The sequence below is a fragment of the Carassius carassius genome, chromosome 35, assembly GCF_963082965.1.
Source record: "Carassius carassius chromosome 35, fCarCar2.1, whole genome shotgun sequence".
NCBI classification, from domain to species: domain Eukaryota; kingdom Metazoa; phylum Chordata; class Actinopteri; order Cypriniformes; family Cyprinidae; genus Carassius; species Carassius carassius.
Window position 1 is genome coordinate 13,841,137 of NC_081789.1, and position 19,856 is coordinate 13,860,992.

The 19,856-nt window shown below is 35.5% G+C and overlaps 2 protein-coding genes across 4 annotated transcripts in view; both read right to left on the minus strand.

Moving 5' to 3' along the window:
* Positions 1-2,337: 2,337 nt before the first annotated feature.
* Positions 2,338-10,201, minus strand: cd226 (CD226 molecule). Of its 2 annotated transcripts, none has more exons than XM_059524518.1 (6): positions 9,903-10,201; positions 8,515-8,841; positions 7,987-8,343; positions 6,821-6,917; positions 4,676-4,730; positions 2,338-2,768 (listed from the first exon to the last, which is right to left on the minus strand). In XM_059524518.1, exons 1-6 carry the CDS (start codon positions 9,967-9,969, stop codon positions 2,742-2,744), a joined length of 930 nt encoding a protein of 309 aa, XP_059380501.1. In that variant the 5' UTR covers positions 9,970-10,201; the 3' UTR covers positions 2,338-2,741. The 2 variants fall into 2 exon arrangements, with proteins under 2 accessions (XP_059380501.1, XP_059380500.1); XM_059524517.1 differs by lacking the exon at positions 2,338-2,768 and adding an exon at positions 3,297-3,475.
* Positions 10,202-10,319: 118 nt separating this feature from the next.
* Positions 10,320-19,856, minus strand: part of rttn (rotatin) — a 62,331-nt gene continuing 52,794 nt past the window's right edge. For both annotated transcript variants that reach the window (XM_059524516.1, XM_059524515.1), the window contains exons 45-49: positions 12,971-13,179; positions 12,490-12,766; positions 10,970-11,073; positions 10,674-10,743; positions 10,320-10,541 (exon numbers count right to left, since the gene is read on the minus strand). In XM_059524516.1, the coding sequence (XP_059380499.1) occupies positions 10,459-10,541; positions 10,674-10,743; positions 10,970-11,073; positions 12,490-12,766; positions 12,971-13,179 (743 nt within the window). In that variant the 3' untranslated portion in view covers positions 10,320-10,458. The remainder of the gene's footprint in view (positions 10,542-10,673; positions 10,744-10,969; positions 11,074-12,489; positions 12,767-12,970; positions 13,180-19,856) is intronic.

A 19,856-nucleotide genomic window follows, 5' to 3' on the forward strand; every position in this document is an offset into this window, starting at 1 on the left:
ACAGTAAAAAAGTAATAGTTAAATATTATTACAATTTTAATATATTTAAAATGCAATTTATTCCTGTGATGGCAAAGCTGAATTTTCAGCATCATTATTCCAGTTTTCAGTGCCACATGAGCCTTCAGAAATCATTTTAATTTGCTGATTTAAACATATAAGGGAATAACAATATGAAAAATACCTTAATGTTGAAAACAGTTGCGCTGCTTAATATTTTTGTTGACTGAATATTGAAATGGAATATTTCCACATTTGGTGTTTAAACTGCAATATGTAACTTTTGGTTAAATGAACAAAAATTAGTTATTGGCACATACATAAGACAGAACTATGTTCTGGTCAAAGCGGTCTTCTTTCCTCAATTCGCAATGGTAAACTTATAATAATGATTTAGAATTAAGGGTGTAGGGTCCGATTTTTTTGGAAATTGGCGTTAATAAAACAATTACCATAAGTCCTGTTTGTGGAGCTATGTAGAGTGTTCTCAGAACTGTTGCTTTGAATATAAAATTGTCATCCGGATGCTTCAAATCGGTGAAGTTCTAAGTGGCAATCATCGTCGACAAAGGCAGAAGCACCTCAAACTGCGGAGAGTCTGCAAAAGATAGTGTCAAGTATGTACTAACACGAGAGTAAATATCGGCATGGCTTTCGAGAAATGGTGACAACTGGCAAAATCTGAAGGGTTAAAAGACCTTTCCCTGCTGAACAGGTAAGACATTTCAATGGCTCAGTAGCTAACCATCATTTGAGCACTTGTTTGCTTGATTCAGATAGGTATCCAAGATTCAAAAGATCTGATATCACCATCTCATATTCATCCCCGCAGCAGTGCTGTAGCACAACCCATGTAATCAGTCAATCCACAAGTAACAGAAGTGGTGATAGCAAGGTTATGTACTCTGCTCATAAGTTTTAAAAATTTTATAAATACTGAAAAAAGTCCTGCTTAATATTGTTGTGGAACCATGCTTTAAATGGATAGTATCATCCTCATGTCGTTCCAAACCTATAAAAACATTCGTTCATCTTCGGAACACAAATTAATATATTTTTGATGCATCCTGAGAGCTCTCTGACCCTCCCATAGACAGCAAGGATCCTAACACGATCAAAGCTCAGAAACTTAGCAAGGAGATATATGTGGGGTTTTATATCATGTCGTTCCAAACCTGTAAGACCTTTGTTCATCTTCAGAACACAAATTAAGATAATTTTTGATGAAATCCGTGAGCTCTCTGACCCTGCATAGACAGCAATGCAACTGAAAAGTTCAAGCCCCAGAAAGGTAGTAAGGAGATCATTAAAATAGTCCAAGTGACATCAGTGGATCAACCGTTATTTAACAAAGCTACTAGATTACTTTTTGTGCACAAAGAAAACAAAAATGACAACTTCATAGCGCCATTTTGGAGAGCATCACATATGTAAACAATCCATGTATGCTGATGCGTTGTTTATGTTAAGATCAAAGCGTAAACAACGTAAACGGCGTATTCGCAAACGGTGCTGCTTACACAGAACAACATACATAGTTTATGTATGTGATATTCTCCAAAATGGTGCTATGTGGTGACTCGGAGGAGACAAATTGTTGAAAGAAGTTATTTTTGTTTTCTTTGTGCACAAAAAGTATTGTTGTAGCTTTGTAAAATAATAGTGGAACCACTGATGTCACATTTTAACGATCTCATGTTTCTTGATCATGTTAGGATCCTTGGTGTCTATGGGAGGGTCAGAGAGCTCCTGGAATGCATCAAAAATATTTTAATTTGTGTTCCGAAGATGAACGATGGTCTTATGGATTTGGAACAACGTGATGGTGAGTAATTAACGCCAAAATGTTTGGGTGTACTATACCTTTAAGAAAGTTTACAATAACCGCATTCAATATGAGTATAAATCTTTTGTAATATAAATGTATTTAATGTCATTGGATCCCAAACTTTAGATGTGTTTTTTCCTTTAGGAGTTGTTCATGTTACTTAAAGGCGTCATCAGATATGACATAAACTTTTACATGTTGTTTGAACTGCAATGTGTTGGAAATATGTTTACACAACCACCCTATAATAATTAAGATCCGCCCTCTTTTTTTTCTTCTTTTTTTTTTTAAGGTCTTTTTTTTTTTCTTAAGTCAAGTCATTTCCCCTTTCTCATATTAAGCCTCCCACAATTGTTGATTGACACTAGCTTCTTTATACCCACCCTGAGTGAGCGGTCATCAGCCCGCCATTGTATCATTGCTGGAGTAGATGTAGACAAAAATGGACGTGGACTAAACATGGACTAAAACGGCTTACTGGAAAGAGTTATTTTTGAAATTTTAACCAAAGTGTCATAGACTTTTAAGACACTAAAGTATCATATCAACTTGTGGAAAATGGGCATCCGATGACCCCTTTAAATGAGTATAAAAAAGAAAAAAGTCAACATTAAATGTTATTCATTTATTTTTTTATATGAGTCTTAAAGAACATACATCAACAACATCATACAGGCATAATACAGTGTCTTGAGACCAAATCCTATCAAGCCTAATTTTTGATTTGTAGATGCATCAAAATGTGATTCATTTTATTCCTGCACGTTAAGTGCTCTGTGCTCAAACATCACATCTGAACTCTTGAAAGATCGTAATCATTTAAAGTCATATCTCACAAGCAAATCATATTCCGCCTGTAAGCTGAACATTGTCAGTTCACTTATCCTAGTTCAAGACATCCTCCTTTTCATTTTCATTCGTGAGGCTGGTACTTCCATTTCTGCGGAGAGAAAGCATTCGGACTCAAACTGAGACACGAGACAAGGATGTGATTTTGAGAAGATTCATCCACTCAAAAGCTCTCTGAGGTCCAATCATTTGATAATTAGAGTCGCTCAAAGTAAAGTGTCGCTTCGGCATCTGCTCACAGTGACCATGCTTGGCTTATATCTGGCTTTGATACATTCCAGAAAGCTTCTTAAGAAGATTACCTGTCAAAACGACTTCACAGAGGAGCAGAGGACATTTTCCCCAATGTGGTCATGAGCAGCCAACATCCAGCACCATTATGCAAAGTAATGTCATGTAATCTGGGTTCAGGGCTAGGCTGGAATGGTTAATGTAATGATGAAGATGACAATGACGGTAGTAGTGGTTCATAAAATGACAAATTATATGCATGGCTCCATTAATCTTCTGCATTAGTGATTTCCCCTCCGATCCATCCATTAGTATTCAGGTGCAAAAGCATTTCTTGGCACTGATTTGTGTTTTATGATTTCTGCTGTTCGGCTGCAGCTAGTTTCCAACTAGTTCCAATTTTTCAATTTGAACTCTACAGAATGGTACTATATCTCATCTCTTTTGCTTGTGTTTTTCATGAGCTCTCACTATGTGATAGTTAACGTATATATCTTTATCTCCTGCCCCACTTCTGGTCCCTTTTTTCATCCTGTCATAGACACAGCCATGGTCATATGTGTTACGCTGTTATAGAGAGAAAACATTCAGAGTGAGTTGTGAATGAAAATTGAGCATTAGACGTACTGCACAACATTAGTGTTAAGGGACTTTCATTAGTAGCAGTTAAACAGACATGACAACACTGTTCAATACAATATAATAAATATTATAACAGAAAATATTAAATGCTGTATTTCTCTAAAGTATATTGTGTAAAGTAAAAATGGATTCAGGAGAGAGATATTGGAATGGATATGTGTGGTATATTTGCTTTGTGTTTTTGAAGTGGATATATGGAATATAGATACAATTATTGTTAATGATGTATCATATTAATCCCAACAATGAAATATGGCTGGAATATTCAGCAGGCTGAATTTTATGAAATATGTCCAGGTCGTTTTCAGTGTTATAATTAACTAAAACACACACACACACACAAACAAACACACACACACACACACATATATATATAAAAAAAACAAAAAAACAATTTTTTTTTAAATAAATATGAATGTATCAATAAAATAAATCTAGAAATGAATACATAAATTATAAATGCGAGATGGAAAATTGTAATTGAAATCAAATAAGTTGAAGTACTAAAATAACTTACTAAAACTGAAATTACAGTAAATCAAAGCTAAATACTAGTTTTTATACTTTTATATTTAATTTATACTTGTGTGAAATAAAACACAATATATATATATATATATATATTTAAAACAATAATATTGTTATAGTACAGTACTGTAAAATAAAAATATGATATCTAAATATATAAAATATATTTAAATATTTTTAAATGTATACATATAAATACAAATAACAAAAGTATTATTAGAATATGACAATACTGTTAATATACTAATATTGATGTTTAAAAAATAATTGTTATAAATTGCATAATTGTAGTAAATACTTATTAATATTTAATTATAGTATTTAATGTACTGGCTTAAACTTTTTGATTATAATAAATACAATTTCAGCATGGACCAGATTATTCATTACTGTCTTATTATAGTATTAAAAAGATGGTTTTTAATCACACTACCATTTTGGAGGAGTAATGAAGTAATGCAAGCAAAGTTAGTCACAGTGCATCATAAAAAAATAAAATAAAAATATATTTGAACACTCAATTCTGTGGTCGTGGACATTTCACAAAGCAACAATACATGCTCAGCAGTGCAGAGCAAAACTGATTGATGTATTTACCTGTCTTTTGGCAGGGTGCAGTTTGATTCTGTACTCCTCTCTCTTCCTTTTCATCCTGTGAAAACCAGTTTAGAAACTGAGTGACAGTTTACTCTATATGACAGACATTAAAGGTCGCTTAATCATTTTATTAAGGAGCTGGAAAGCAAACACTGCAGAGATAGCCTCGCTTCACTGCAAAATAACAAACTGCACACTCAGTATAAAACTTAGTCAGGCTGGCAGCGAGTGTGTTGGACATATGGTGAAGACGAGGAGGGGATGGAATTTCACAGCCAATTATCTGAGAGACCTTTTAACAGACAAACCAGATGCTTATTACTTCATACCTAATGAAAGCTATGGGAAATGCATTGTCCTTCAAACATCAATCCAAATTCAGTCACAAGAAGCACAGAACACTGTCTGCACTGTTATACTAGCAATTAATCTGTCCATACTTCCTGTTCTAAGTTGTTCACCCTCATGATTTCCACATAAAAACTGGAAATTAATGCAGGAAATAATGCTTTTATCTGTTTATCACCTGCTCAAGCACATCTATACTCAAGTACTCAAGAAGATTTGAACCTCAAGGCCCAGTAGTGCACAACAGTTGTTTCTATTGTGCTGTGCTAATTTCGTTGTGTTGTAACTTGGGTTTTGTTGTGTTGTGCCAATTTTGTTGTGTTGTGACTTGTATCTGTTGTATTGTGCCAATTTCACTTGTGTTGAGGCTGGTTTCCATTGTGTTGTGCCAATTTCATTGTGTTGAGGCTGGTTTCCATTGTGTTGTGCCAATTTCATTGTGTTGAGGCTGGTTTCCATTGTGTTGTGCCAGTTTCACTGTGTTGAGAGTGCAACTTGTTTCTGTTGTGTTGTGCCAATTTTGTTGTGTTGCGGCTGGCTCCCATTGTATTGTGCCAATTTCACTGTGTTGCGACTTGTTTCTGTTGTGTGCCAATTTCGTTGTGTTGCGGCTGGTTTCCTTTGTTCCATTTCCAATTTCCAACCCTCTATGGACACCTTGGCAATTGAATCGCCAGACTGATTTATTATACATGACTTGACATGTAAATTAGTGGCACTTAACGCTTCATTCACGTCTGGTGTGAACGCACCTTAAGACTCGCTCTCACTTTCTCTGCTCTCACCAAAACGACGGCAAGTTTCGCACTTCACACTAGAGTTCACACTCACAGTACGTTCAATACAGGTGTGCTGCGCATCCATCCAGATAAACTGAAAAATAGCACAGATCGCTTGATGGAGAATGAAACACTGAAGCGCTCAGTAAGTGTTCGGAGAGTTAAAATATTTCTGTGCTAAACTTATACGTCTCCAACTCACACACTGGCGAGTAAAATCTGAGAATTTATTAGTCATTGCCTAATATTAGACATCATTTAGTCACCCAGAGTGAAGATTTAGTCGCATATATGCAAGTGATTTAAGCCCTGTTCACACCAAGAATGATAACTATAAAGATAACGATATTAGCATCCACACCAGTGAACAATATTGTTTGTTTATTCTAAGTGCACACGCATCTGCCGCTTTAAATTCACGAGCTCGTTATAGCAGGATGGATTCTGATTGGCTGTCAGTGTGTATCGTACATCAACTGGAAAAAATTTGTTCTGAAAGTGATTCCAACTAAATAGTTTCTCTGTGCCTTTATCATTAGTTGTGGTGTGGCCTCTGCTATTGTTTAATATTGAGAACTTTATCTTTTTCGTTGTCTATATGGTTATCATCCTTGGTGTGAATGGCTTTCATTTGCAATTTAATGAGGTTGAATTTTCGTTGTGTTGCGACTTGTTTCTGTTGCGTTGTAACGTTACCCCTTTTGTTGTGTTGCTTCTGGTTTCTGATGTGTTGTGGTAAATTCATTGTGTTGTGCTAATCTGCTGTTGTGGCTTTTTTCTGTTATATTGCGACTTGTTTCCGTTTTGTTGTGCAATTTTTTTTGTGTTTTCGTTGTGTTGCGGCTGGTCTGACTTGTGTGGTGTGCTAATTTCGATGTGTTGCACCTTGTTTTCATTGTGTTGTGCACTTCTGAGCCACTGTAATATATATATATATATATATATATATATATATATATATATATATATATATAAAAATCTGCTGGGCTTTGCCGAATAATACAGTAATATGACACACCTGTTCAGCCACGTCAGTAATAAAATCATCAGCAGAGCGACACCAACCAGCCCTCCTCCAATATACACATAAAGCATGTGATGAAAACCCCTAAAATCTGAAAAAAGGGATAAACAGCATTAATAATTAACATAATTCTCCAAAAGTAAGGAAAACAATTAATGAAACATTTATGATCTGAGCTACAGCAGGACAGTGATGTAACTTGTGTTGTGCTTCTCAAAATAAAACAACTGAGCATGAAAAAAAGATAATAGTTTGGCTTAAGTAGTTCTTCAAAAATATATACTTACTATCCAGAATCAAAATTAAGAACCCTGAATGCAAAATGACAATTTTGGAGATTTCTTGATTTTCCTTGCTTCTTTATACACAGTAAATCTTGTACGTTAGCCTTAGTAATGTAATATAAATGATGGTGGTCATACTGTAGGATCATAAAAAAATAAAAAAAAAATAAAAAATAATTTGTATCAAAGGTACGGTTACATTTACCCTGGATCTGTCCATTATTCCAAGCACAATGTCAAAAAAAAAAAAAAAAAAAAAAAACCTGTAAAACACATTGTGTCAAAGTGATTTCTGTGTGAGTGGTGCTTCTTAAATTGCTACACTGCTGACAATGATGACTTGTTTTGGTCACAAAAGGCGAAAACAATTGCGTAAAGATTGTTGTATTTGCAAAGGCGGTAAAAAATGTTTATTACATGACATTAACACTTTTCACGACTTGACGACACAACATGTCTTTCACAACAATTTACTATTTTGTGTATAGAAAAAAAAATGTAAAACTAAATTTTACTATGGATATGGTTCCCAACCAAGGATCCAGGGTCCACTAGGGGGCATCAATGGCTTGTTCTGGTTTTTAATAAAAGGCCAATCAAGCTAAAACAAGTCAAAATGAAAATATTTCTTATTTTAATTCACCCCCTCCCCCCAAATAATTTTTGGGAAATGTGAAGGAAAGAACACGTGAATCAGAAACTAGGATCTGTGGGCCAAAGTTTGTCCGTGATGACCTTTGATTTGGCCCACCAGATCACAAGAAGGGGAAAATAGCAACAAAAATCATGCCATGCATAATGTTTTTTTTTGGTCGTTTGTAGAGAACAGTTTGGGTGCCTCTGCTGTAAATAAACATAGTTCAGCCCTTGTCCTACCTTGAGCAGGTAGAGTGGTCAGCAAGATTGTGGTGGACCGGACACCGGCATTTGTGCTGAAGTTGCAGCGGTAGAGTCCTCCATCTTCTTTGACAATGTTGGTGATGTGCAGACTGACCTCCATAGCATCACTGCAGTTCAGTAGTCCTCTACTGTTGAACTCAGTCAGCTCCACACCATGTTCTAGCACCTGACATGTTGCTATAATATTACTACCGCCCACCTCAGTGTCCAGTTTCTCAATGCTTACTTGATAAACTTCACTGCTGTGGACAAGGTCACACATAATGGTCAGGTTGTCGTTCTCTGCGGCCACCAAATTAGTGTCCGGTTGAATAGAGAAGGTGGTGGTGATTGCTAGACAAAAAAATAATAATAATAAAAAGGATTATAAGTGTATTTGATATAGAATAGGAGTATGCAATTCATACTGTACACTTTGGAATCACAATTCGGGGTTAAACCTATTGGGTCACTATGTTTTTATATGTAATTTTGGAAAATGTAACATGGTGAAATATAATTCACCTGCTTTTTCGACAAATGTGTCTTTGGTCCATGAACCCTGAGGATAAGCCTGCAGAGAGCAACGATACTGGCCGATGTCGCCCTCAGTGACATTCATTATGGAAATGCTGCCATCCATCACGCTGGACTTCAGAAACGTCACTCTGCCGTCATATGATAGCTCATAGTTGGAGCCATACTGAGGATGATAAACAGCTAGAGGTTGTGAAAGAGACTTTTTAGTCCAAGTGACCATAATGAGCTGGCCAATCCACGGACACAGGCAGTCCAATACCATTCCTTCCTGCAGTGTGACTTTTGATTCTGGGGCTTTCATCTGAAAGGAGCCTAGAACATTATGAAAGTATGGGGAATCAGACACAGATGAAAACGGACACAAAAGAAAACAAAATCATCTAAATATACAGCATTTCAAGTCAACAGACACTGGCAGAATTTCAGGGTTGACGCACACCTTCTGACCAACATTTTGTTTTTTTTCTGGTCATTTGCAATTGCTGGATTGAAAAAATAATTATTTAATATTTTTAACTCACAAAACAATTGACGAAGTGTTTTAGAAGTACTCTACCGTTCAAAAATGTTGGGTCCGTAAGATAAAAAAAAAAAAAGTTTTTTGAAAGAGGTCTCGAACAAGGTTGCATTTATTTTAACAAAGATACAGTTAGATGGTAATATTGTGAAATATTACAATAAAAAAAGCTGCTCAGGAATCTTTTTTTTTTTTCAATCAGTCTTTAAAAGTTGTTCTAAATGTTTGTTTTGTGGAAACCATGATATTATTTTTTGTAATAGCTAAGCGAATACACATTCTGATTTGTATCAATTAAAATTACTATTCCATGACAAACATAATTTAAAATATTAAATATATTTCCAGGATTTATTCATTTTACCGAAATAAAAGAAAAGGCATAAGTGCCAAAATACAATTACTGGTGTGGCTTCTCTGTAACCATGTACATTGTTAATTGAAATTGCAGAAGAACCTTATAAAGCTAAACTTTAATGGTTATTAAACTGTATTTTGCTCCCGTATAAAACTAAACTAACAAAAATATGCAACCAACAACCACAAGTACAAACCAAAGTTACTTTCAATGTAACCACATATTCTCATTCCTTTTTGAAAGGATTATAACAAATCAAAAATCAGTTATTTCAGACTATTTTTTCTTTAAAATGTATAGGATAAAACTGATTTATATTCACCCTATCAGCCCTGAGAGTCAATTCAATTCATAATTAAACAGGAACAATGTTTATCATGCTAAAGAACCGCCATTCATGTTTACATCCTTTGATATATACATAAATTTAGAACAAACAACAGGTTATAGTTTTTTTTTTTTTTTAAGCAACAGTTTTTACCTTTGCTAAAAAATTACCTTTTAGAAAACAGAGCTGCATCATGAGTACCAAGAAGTACCAGTAATCCTTTTGTACTGCCACCATCTTGCTCCTCTGAGACAGAATGAATACAGCATTGACGAGGACTGAGGCGACCAGAGCACTTTCTGTGTTCAGCTGCAAGTCTCTGCAATCACTTCCTCAACCAGCAGATAAACACTGTTAGAAACCAACGAGAATTCTACCCCACACAGTTTTTTTTTTCACCTGAAACTTGAAGAGCAGGCTTGAAACCAATTTCTGAATTCCCCTATGATAAAATAGAATACAAAAGGAAAGGAGCAATCATAACCTTATGTTATTCATCCAGAAAGTGATAGTACACCCAAAAATACGGGTTTTTTTTTTTACAGCACGTGTGATCATTTTTTACAGTTGGAGAATGGAGAGGTGTCTACTGTAAAACCAGCTCATTTATTGATTTGCTGCAAAACAATAAATACAAAAACTCAGAATGAAATATTCCATATTGTACCAAAACATAAATAAACATTAACACATTATTAAGTGACTTTCATGATCTCAGAGAAGCATTTAGGTGCTGAAGATGTGTTTGAGATTTCTCAGGCACTTCAGAAGATAGACGTTCAGGGGTTTGTCACTTGTCTGTTCTTCATCTGTATGAACAAACAAACAGACAGTTACCTCAGATTCTCAGGAAAGATCCATTCCTGATGCACTACTGCTCTAGTACCATCAGAGAGTAAAAATGAGAGGCTCTACAATGATCAAACTGAATATATTCCCACCTTTCTTGGCAGACATGTATGCCTCTTCAACTTTCAGTCTGATGGAAGGACACTTCAAAGTGGCCTTTGCCTTTGTAAGAGGAGATATGCAGGATGGGAAGATAAAGGGTGAGACTGATTATGCATGTGCGAGACGCCAGACTCGCATGTAATTTGTGTTCATAAAATGATCATGAATCCTAAATAGATGCCAAAGAACTACTGATTGACTCTAGTAACTATCCCAATATTTCAGTATTCATGTTGTCATAATATCATTATATAATAACAAGATGCCATTGAATAAATGACGTTACCTTCTGATTGTTGTGCAACAGAGCCCAAAGTGCAGAAGCTCCTATGGTACATACTTCTGATGAGCTACTGCCCAAACAAGAGATTAGCAGCTCAACAGCTTTATCTGAAATATATAATATTTAGATAAAATGTAATATTCATGTGTCTATGTATTTTTACAGCTCTCTCTCTCATCTCTCTCTCTCTCTCACACACACACACACACACACACAAATTACACATTTATATATATATGTATATATATATATGTATATATATATATATATATGTATATATATATATATATATATATATATATATATATATATATATATGTATATATGTATATATGTGTATATATATATATATATATATATATATATATATATATATATATATATATATATATATATATATATAACATTTACAGCAATATAGCAATTATTTTAAGTAATAAAACTACATTTCTCAGTAGTGTTTATTTCATGTGCATATTCACATCATGTCAAGTCAAACATCTTCCCTTTCTATAAAAAGGAATTGGGCGGAAACATTGGTTTGATGTGTAAAAGTATTACCACTACATTGCGGCTGTTGTGACATCCGGATTTCGGTGTTTGTGTGTAGCTAGACAAAAATGCTAGGTGTGGTGGCTTATTTTTACACCTGCAGTGTCAAATTGATCTCGAAAGACTAGAATCTACATCATAGACCTAGCAAAAAAAAAGAAAAAAGATATATATATATATATATATAAAGTCTGCATGATAAATCACATGCAATATGTAATGCGCATCTTGTCAGTAAAGCCGGTTCTGTAATGAGCGGTAAATCTCCATCACCTGCATGATTTCACATGGAGATTTACCGCTGATTACAGAACCAGTTTTACTGACAAGATGCGCAATAAATATCGCATGCGATTTATCATGCAACCCTAATATATATATATATATATATATGTGTGGGGTTTTATATCATGACGTTCCAAACGTGTAAGACCTTTGTTCATCTTCAGAACACAAATTAAGATAATTTTTGATGAAATCCGTGAGCTCTCTGACCCTGCATAGACAGCAATGCAACTGAAAAGTTCAAGCCCCAGAAAGGTAGTAAGGAGATCATTAAAATAGTCCAAGTGACATCAGTGGATCAACCGTTATTTAATGAAGCTATGAGACAACTATTTGTGCACAAAGAAAAAAAAAAACACTTTATTTAACAATTTCTTCTCTTCCATGTCAGTCTCCACCTCGCTTTCACAACAGTACCACGATGCATACGTTCTGTGCACACACAAAGTGTTCTCATAGCTTAATAAAATTACAGTTGAACCACTGATGTCACATGGACATCACATGGTCTTACAGGTTGGAACGACATGAGCGTGACTAATTGATGACAGAATTTACATTTTCTGGGTGAATTATCCCTTTAACCATGCCCACTGAGCCTTATTAGATATTGGCATCATCCACTCAAAGTGGAACATGTTGGTCAACCATTAAAATGTAAAACCCTGTAAATCCAGCGTTCATACCATTGGCTAGGACTTTGGGCTTGTTAGCGGAGCAGAAGCAGATGTTGTGGAGAATGAGCAGGATGGTGGGTTTAGAGCTGGAGTGTTTGGACTGGGCCAGTCCGACCAGCAGCTCCAAAGCCCCTCGGAGCCTGAGGATCATCTGCTGTCCGTCCTCCCCAAACGACACGTTCAGCAGCAGCTTGAGCCAGAGGAACAGAGGCTCCGCTGCCGGACAGCCGCTTCGACCACCTGCCTTAGGCATAGGAAGAGACAGGAAGTGCTGCAGGAAGTTACTCTAGGAAAAACAGCAAGAAAGAAGGTTTTGTTAACACTTCTCTATGAAACAAAATAGAAGATATGCAAACAAAGCAGTCATATAAGGCTTTTCTTGCTGGAGAGAATTATTTAGCTATATTTACTTTCAGTCAAACTGTCTCACAAGGTTATATTTCTTCCTCCCTTAAAGTATTCTTTGCTTTGAACACAAGCAGTGAGTTACCTTCAGCAGTACCCCTTTGCAGTCCCTTGAGATGGCCAGGTTGGCCAGCAGTGAGAAAGCCAGACTGTGGATGCTGCTGTTGTCAGGGGCAACATGGGAGGCCAGTTTCATCACCCCATGCATCAGTGAATTTGTGACCGCAGTCTTAGGAAGAACAGCCTGAACTGAGCCAGAGCTACCACTGCTGCTGCTACATAAAGCACTGCATGCTGGAAGAGACCAAAGAGAGACACAGCGAAAGAGAGATAACGTGAATATGGACAACAGGATTTCCATGATTATGGAAAAAGGCTAGTACATATACAAAGTGTTACAAGAAACAAGGCAACTGTATCTCAGAAAGATAAAATTACTGTGTTAAGGAAACAAAACTGTTAATCAGTGTTTCTCATCTGTGAAGGGCACCTTCCCAAACCCTGTAATGGGGCCAAACACCTTGCATAACAAAACAACCGCAGCTTTAAACAAACATTTCACTTATTCATATACCAGTAATTATTAATAAATACTATATTATTAAATACTATATTAATATATATATATATATATATATATATATATATATATATATATATATATATATATATACCACAGAAAAAGTCCGGGGTCAGTAAGATTTTTATTTTTTTATAATTATAATTAAATATATATATATATATATATATATATATATATATATATATATATATATGAAATCTAATCTAATTTTTTCTTACAAACAAAAATGGGGTGAGCACACTTACATTCTCAATTTAAATGATCTAAACATCAGAGTATTATTTAAATTAGAGTAAATTATTTGTTTGTAACTTTGTAACTTTAATTGTTAACATATTAACTAACATGAACTTACCACGAGCAATACTTCTGTTACTATATTTATTAATCTTTGTTTATCTTAGTTTATAAAAACACAGCTGTTCATTGTTTGGTAATGTTACTTCACAGTGCATTAACCATGTTAACAAATACTGTACAACTTTTGATTTCAACAATGAAGGCTATAGCCCAAAAGTTGAAATTAACAATGTTGTAGAGGTGCAGTTTAGTAATAGTAAATGTTAAATAATGTAGTTAAATAGTTTAATAAATAGAACATTATTGTAAAGTGTTTAAACCATTCATTAAATTGAATCGGTTCAAAGGAATCATTAGTTCACAAATCAGACGTGTACGGCATGTGTTGTGTAATTATCTCTGCAGTTTAGGATATCGCAAAAATTTGGCAACAGAAAACATTTCAGCACTGGATAGGTTTTTTTTTTTTTTTTTTTTGAATAACGGATCAACTACGACAGTCTACATCGCACATCCTGCGATGTGACTATCGTGGATTCGTACATCGCGATATCGATGCTTAAACGACACAATAAAGCCCTAATAGAGATATATATATATATATATCTATATATATATATATATATAGATATATATATATCTATATATATATATATATAGATATATATATATCTATATATATATATATATATATATAGATATATATATATATATATATATATATATATATATATATAGATATATATATATATATATATATATATATATATATATATATAGATATATATATATATATATATATATATATATATATATAGATATATATATATATATATATCTATATATATATATATATATAGAGAGAGAGAGAGAGAGATTTCAATATATGCTGTTCTTTAGAAAATTATATTTATTAAAGAATACAAAAAAATACTAGATATTATACAGAATACTAGAATGATTTCTAATGGGATCATATGACACTAAAGACTGGAGTCAAGACTGCTAAAAAATTCAGCTTTGCATCACAGGAATTAAGTACATTATAAAATATAGCAAACTAGAAAACAGCTATTTTACATAGTAAAAACTATAATATTGTGAGATAATATTTCTGTGTTTTTGATCAAATGTATGCAGTCTTGGTGAACATTAGTGAATTTATTTCTACGGAAATCTTACCGATTTCAAACTTATGAATGGTTCTTTCTTTCTTTTTTCCACGTGGTTCTGCAAAAGTGCTACAGGAAACATTGCCAGCAATATAAAACCACACAAGTCTTTTCTTTATGGTAATCTATTCATCTCGTCTCAAAATATCACTGCACAGTTGTGTAACAATGAGCGTGGAAACTCAATGGAAACAGAATTGTTCCATTGTCTCTAACTCTCTCTCTCTCTCTCTCTCTCTCTCTATATATATATATATATATATAAAGAACATTTCCTCCTGGTCTAACACTGCTGTATTTAGTCAAGTGTCAAAACCACTATACGTCTTACTTCTGGGTAAGCGGACAGACACATTTTTGAAGAACAGCAAGACTGCAGGTGAATCATTTAACATGATGCTGGATTATTGAGAGACCTTGGCGGGGTTTTGCTTGCTGAAGAAATCCAATATTAATTGGCCAGATGAAAGAATGATGGTTGTGTGTAGCAAGTTAATGAATTATATAATAAAAGTGACACAGGACAGAATATGATGGTGAGGAAAATGTGCTGGAGGGCTGATTCCATAATTGAAGAACCAGCCTCATGAACTTTCAACATCACCTGCTGTTAACAGGTGATGTTGAGAAACCCCACACATGACAGTATGCTATTGTAGCTTAGGGCTGTTAAATCATAGTGACAGTCCAAACGCACACACAGGTGCAAAAACACAAATATACACCCACACACACAGATGTATATGTAGACTGACATACACCCATGCGCTGCTGGCTCTTCACAGGTGTGAAGCCACATCCTGTCTCAAAGCACAGCTTTCCATGCGCTCAGATGACACAAAGCAATCATTGTGTTCAAGTTAACAAAATCACCAACAGACACTTTCATGTACAACACTCTCTCTTTCTCACACACACACAGAAACATGTGCAAATGCTTTCATGTGTAACTGTCTCCCTCAAAAAAACCCACACACAAAGCAGTTGTTCCAGATAACATTTAGATTTTTTTTTTTAGACTTTTTCTGTAATATTTATAAGAAAGGGGTGTCTATTAGATAAAAAATACCTACTAGATAATTGGATCAATTTCACTTTAAGTTACAATGAAATCAGAATGTATGATTTTATTTATTAAATACTGCAGTTTATAATTTATTTATCTGTGCACAGTATTTTTTATATATTTTTTTCATTCACAAGCACTGGTGCGAGGGCAGGATAAAAATTCCTCCATCCAGCAACCTGTCACTCACAGGAGGTCACGGAAAACGACAACGAATCAATAATTTCCAGATAGACAAAAACAAATTCCACACTACACTAGTAAGGAAAGACGATCACAACTTGCGTTTCGACTTTGAGAAACAATAAAAATTATTATTTTAAACGTTTATTTTTGCTACTTCTTTACATTTATTTTTGCTACTTTTGAATGTTTGGAAATTGCAAGATATTTCCAGTATTACCGTGGTTGAAAGTGCATTGCCGTTTGCGCCATAGTTGCAGAGCAGTCAGAGAAGCCATGATGACCCATGTCCACCAGCAAACGCACCTGCAATGGGCACATGGCCATCAGAATTGATCTGACAAGTACAACCTACTTAAAGATTGTTGCAGAACACAGACTTCATGGTAACAGTGCTCTCTAATGACAATGGCCTCTTTCAGCAAGATAATGCACCCTAAAAAACTGCAGAAATAGTTCAGGAATGGTTTGAGGAACATGACAAAGAGTTTAAGGTGTTGCCTTGGCCTCCAGCTTGCCCTGATCTCAATCCGTATGTGCTAGACAAACATAACAGATCCATGGAGACCTAAAGGATCTGCTGTTTAAGTCTTGGTGCCAGACACCACAGGACACATTTAGAGATCTAGTAGAGTCCATGCCTTGGCGCACCAGAGCTGTTTTGAGGGGGACCTACACAATATTAGGCAGGTGGTTTTAAAGGGATAGTTCACCCAAAATTAAAATTTGGTTATTAAAAGGAGTCATGACCCACAATTTGCACTTTTCCACGAGAATCAATGTATGTTATGATTGCCTAACGATTATACACTGGCCGGGAAGCCGATATTTAAAAGTGAAGCGTTTGTTTACCTCAGGGTTTGTAAAATAGCCCACGTGCACTCAAATACGAGATTTTGATTTCTTTCCCGTCTTGACGTCAAGACGGGGCAGGATATACCATATATGGACACCGCAGCAGGAAGCTCGCCCTTCCCCTCTCCCCCTCATATTCAGTCGAGAAAGACGCTGGAACTAGTGCACACGTGAGTTGCTCTGTGGTTGACTGCCAGAATCAACATGTAAATGTGTTTTCTCTACCAAGAACGGACCTATCTATCAGAGACCAGTGGATTAAATTCATTTTTAATGAAGCGGTTCCTTCAACCCTTCCCACTGGCTTATCGTTACGTCATTGTGCTAAACACATTGTACGCTGAAATCCTTTACAAATTTGGGGCAATATCAGGCGAAGTTGGCATCTAAGCTCGGGAGAAGCGCCATTCCAACAAAATTGCCTGCAATTGAAACGGTAAGACTGTTTTTTATTGCTCTACTGTGTGTAACAAACAGCATAACTGCTAATGCAGCTATTGTATGCTATTGCGTCTGTCACTAGACAAATAAACGAAAGACTCGTGGTGAAGTAATTATTTATGTTCCCTGTAAACTGACTGCAAAAACGGACTTTTGACTGCATTATAATGATTTCTTAATTCAGAATATGATCAAGATTGCGTAGGTTGATGTGTTCGGGGAATTTGCCAGTTAATAGTAACATTTAAAGCCCCTTAAGTGAACGAAATGACTCGAAAAAAAGATTTGTTCATTTTGATGAACGAGCTTGAACAAGAGAGTCTGGCGTTGCCAGATTGGGTGTTTTTTCCGCTACATATTAAGGCCGGTTTACGGTGTGTTTTAGGTGTGTTTTCGCCTAGAAGGCTTTATAGAAATCTGGCATCCTACTGAACGAAGTTAAACAGAGAGAGCATGGTGTTCACAGAGACCAGAATGAACGACTTCACAGTAACGTTCATCAGGCAGTAATGCGGTTCGTTCAGTTCATGTTCGCCCAAAATATGAACGAGTTCATGAACTATCGTTCAATGAACGCGTTCAGGCACAACACTGGCAGGAGTATTAGCTTCGAGGTATGGGGAATGGCTGCTAACATACTTTGCAAAAAACAAATGACTGAGATCATCATGAATTCGGTTATTGTTTATTTGTTGCCTAACGCTTATATATGAGGCGCCGTCTAGTTTGTGTGTGTGTGCTGTGCTCGTCTTATATTTGTGTGTGTGTGTGCTGTGCTCGTGTCTCATATGAGTAACGTTATGTGCGTGAGTTCATATACATGTATGTGTGACCACTTAGTATATATGCAAGCGTGTTTCATATGTGTGCGTGAATGAAGTTTGATTTAAGCCCTAAACGGCGCCTCATACTTATACACAGGCCGGGAAGCCGGTCGCGTTCATTCACAACTTGCGCCATGATGTCAGTTTGTAATGATATGCTAAAGCGTTACCTGCGTTGTCAACCCCCCCCCCCCCTTCCTGCAACCAATCAACGCGCCCCTCATTTGCATTATTATAATGACCATCCACGACAGCCAAAATATCGCATCAGATCTCGCGAGACAATAATGCCTATAGAAATAAGGGTCTGAGGAGCTCTGTGTTTATTTTTTTTCCACTTTTCTTTTTTAGAAGGGCCTGAAAGACTATAATACAGCAGTAGGTATCCAAGGTAATACGAGGGTATGACTCCTTTAATTACATACCCTCATGTTGTTCCACCCTGTATGACCTTTATCTTTGTAACACAAATTTAAATGCCCCTATTATGGCTCATGAAAGGGTCATATTTGTGATTTGTGAGTAGGCTACACTGTGTAAATTAAATTCCCCATATAGTTAATAATAAAATAAGAAGACAAACAACATGCTTTTGTTTTTATTAACTATGGAAAAATGACATGGACACGTCATTTTTTTTATATTAAATGTTTTTTTACTACATGAAAAATTTCACATGGCAACAAGGCAAGTGGTCAGGAAAGAAACTCATTATCCAATTCAAGAATAAAATGGATTAATATTGAAACAATACATAAAGGACAGCCGCATAGTTCTACAGAACTTTAGACTTCTAAATTACTTAAATCCCTCCATTAAATTTTGCTTTAACTACAGTCATGGCCAAAAGTTTTGAGAATTACATAAATATTAGTTTTCAAAACGTTTGCTGCTAAACTGCTTTTAGATCTTTGTTTCAGTTGTTTCTGTGATGTACTGAAATATAATTACAAGCACTTCATACGTTTCAAAGGCTTTTATCGACAATTACATGACATTTATGCAAAGAGTCAGTATTTGCAGTGTTGGCCCTTCTTTTTCAGGACCTCTGCAATTCGACTGGGCATGCTCTCAATCAACTTCTGGGCCAAATCCTGACTGATAGCAACCCATTCTTTCATAATCACTTCTTGAAGTTTGACAGAATTAGTGGGTTTTTGTTAGTCCACCCGCCTCTTGAGGATTGACCACAAGTTCTCAATGGGATTAAGATCTAGGGAGTTTCCAGGCCATGGACCCAAAATTTCAACATTCTGTTCAACATCAAAGTTTTCCTAATTAATGTTGTTTAGTTGCTTTGACACAATCTTTTTTGTTTAAAGCGCTGTATAAATAAAGGTGACTTGACATGTAAATGTCTTTGTTTTATTAAAAACGTTTATTTATTTGAGAAATATATCTAACCAACTTCAGTAAAGATAGCAAACAGTGCGCGAGAGACGCGGGAATCAGTAACTGCGGTGCTCCGTTTTTAACTCTTCCCTCGACTTCAAGCGGCAAATCTCACCGATCGGTATTCTGTAAGTTCGTTTAAGATGCCAAACGCC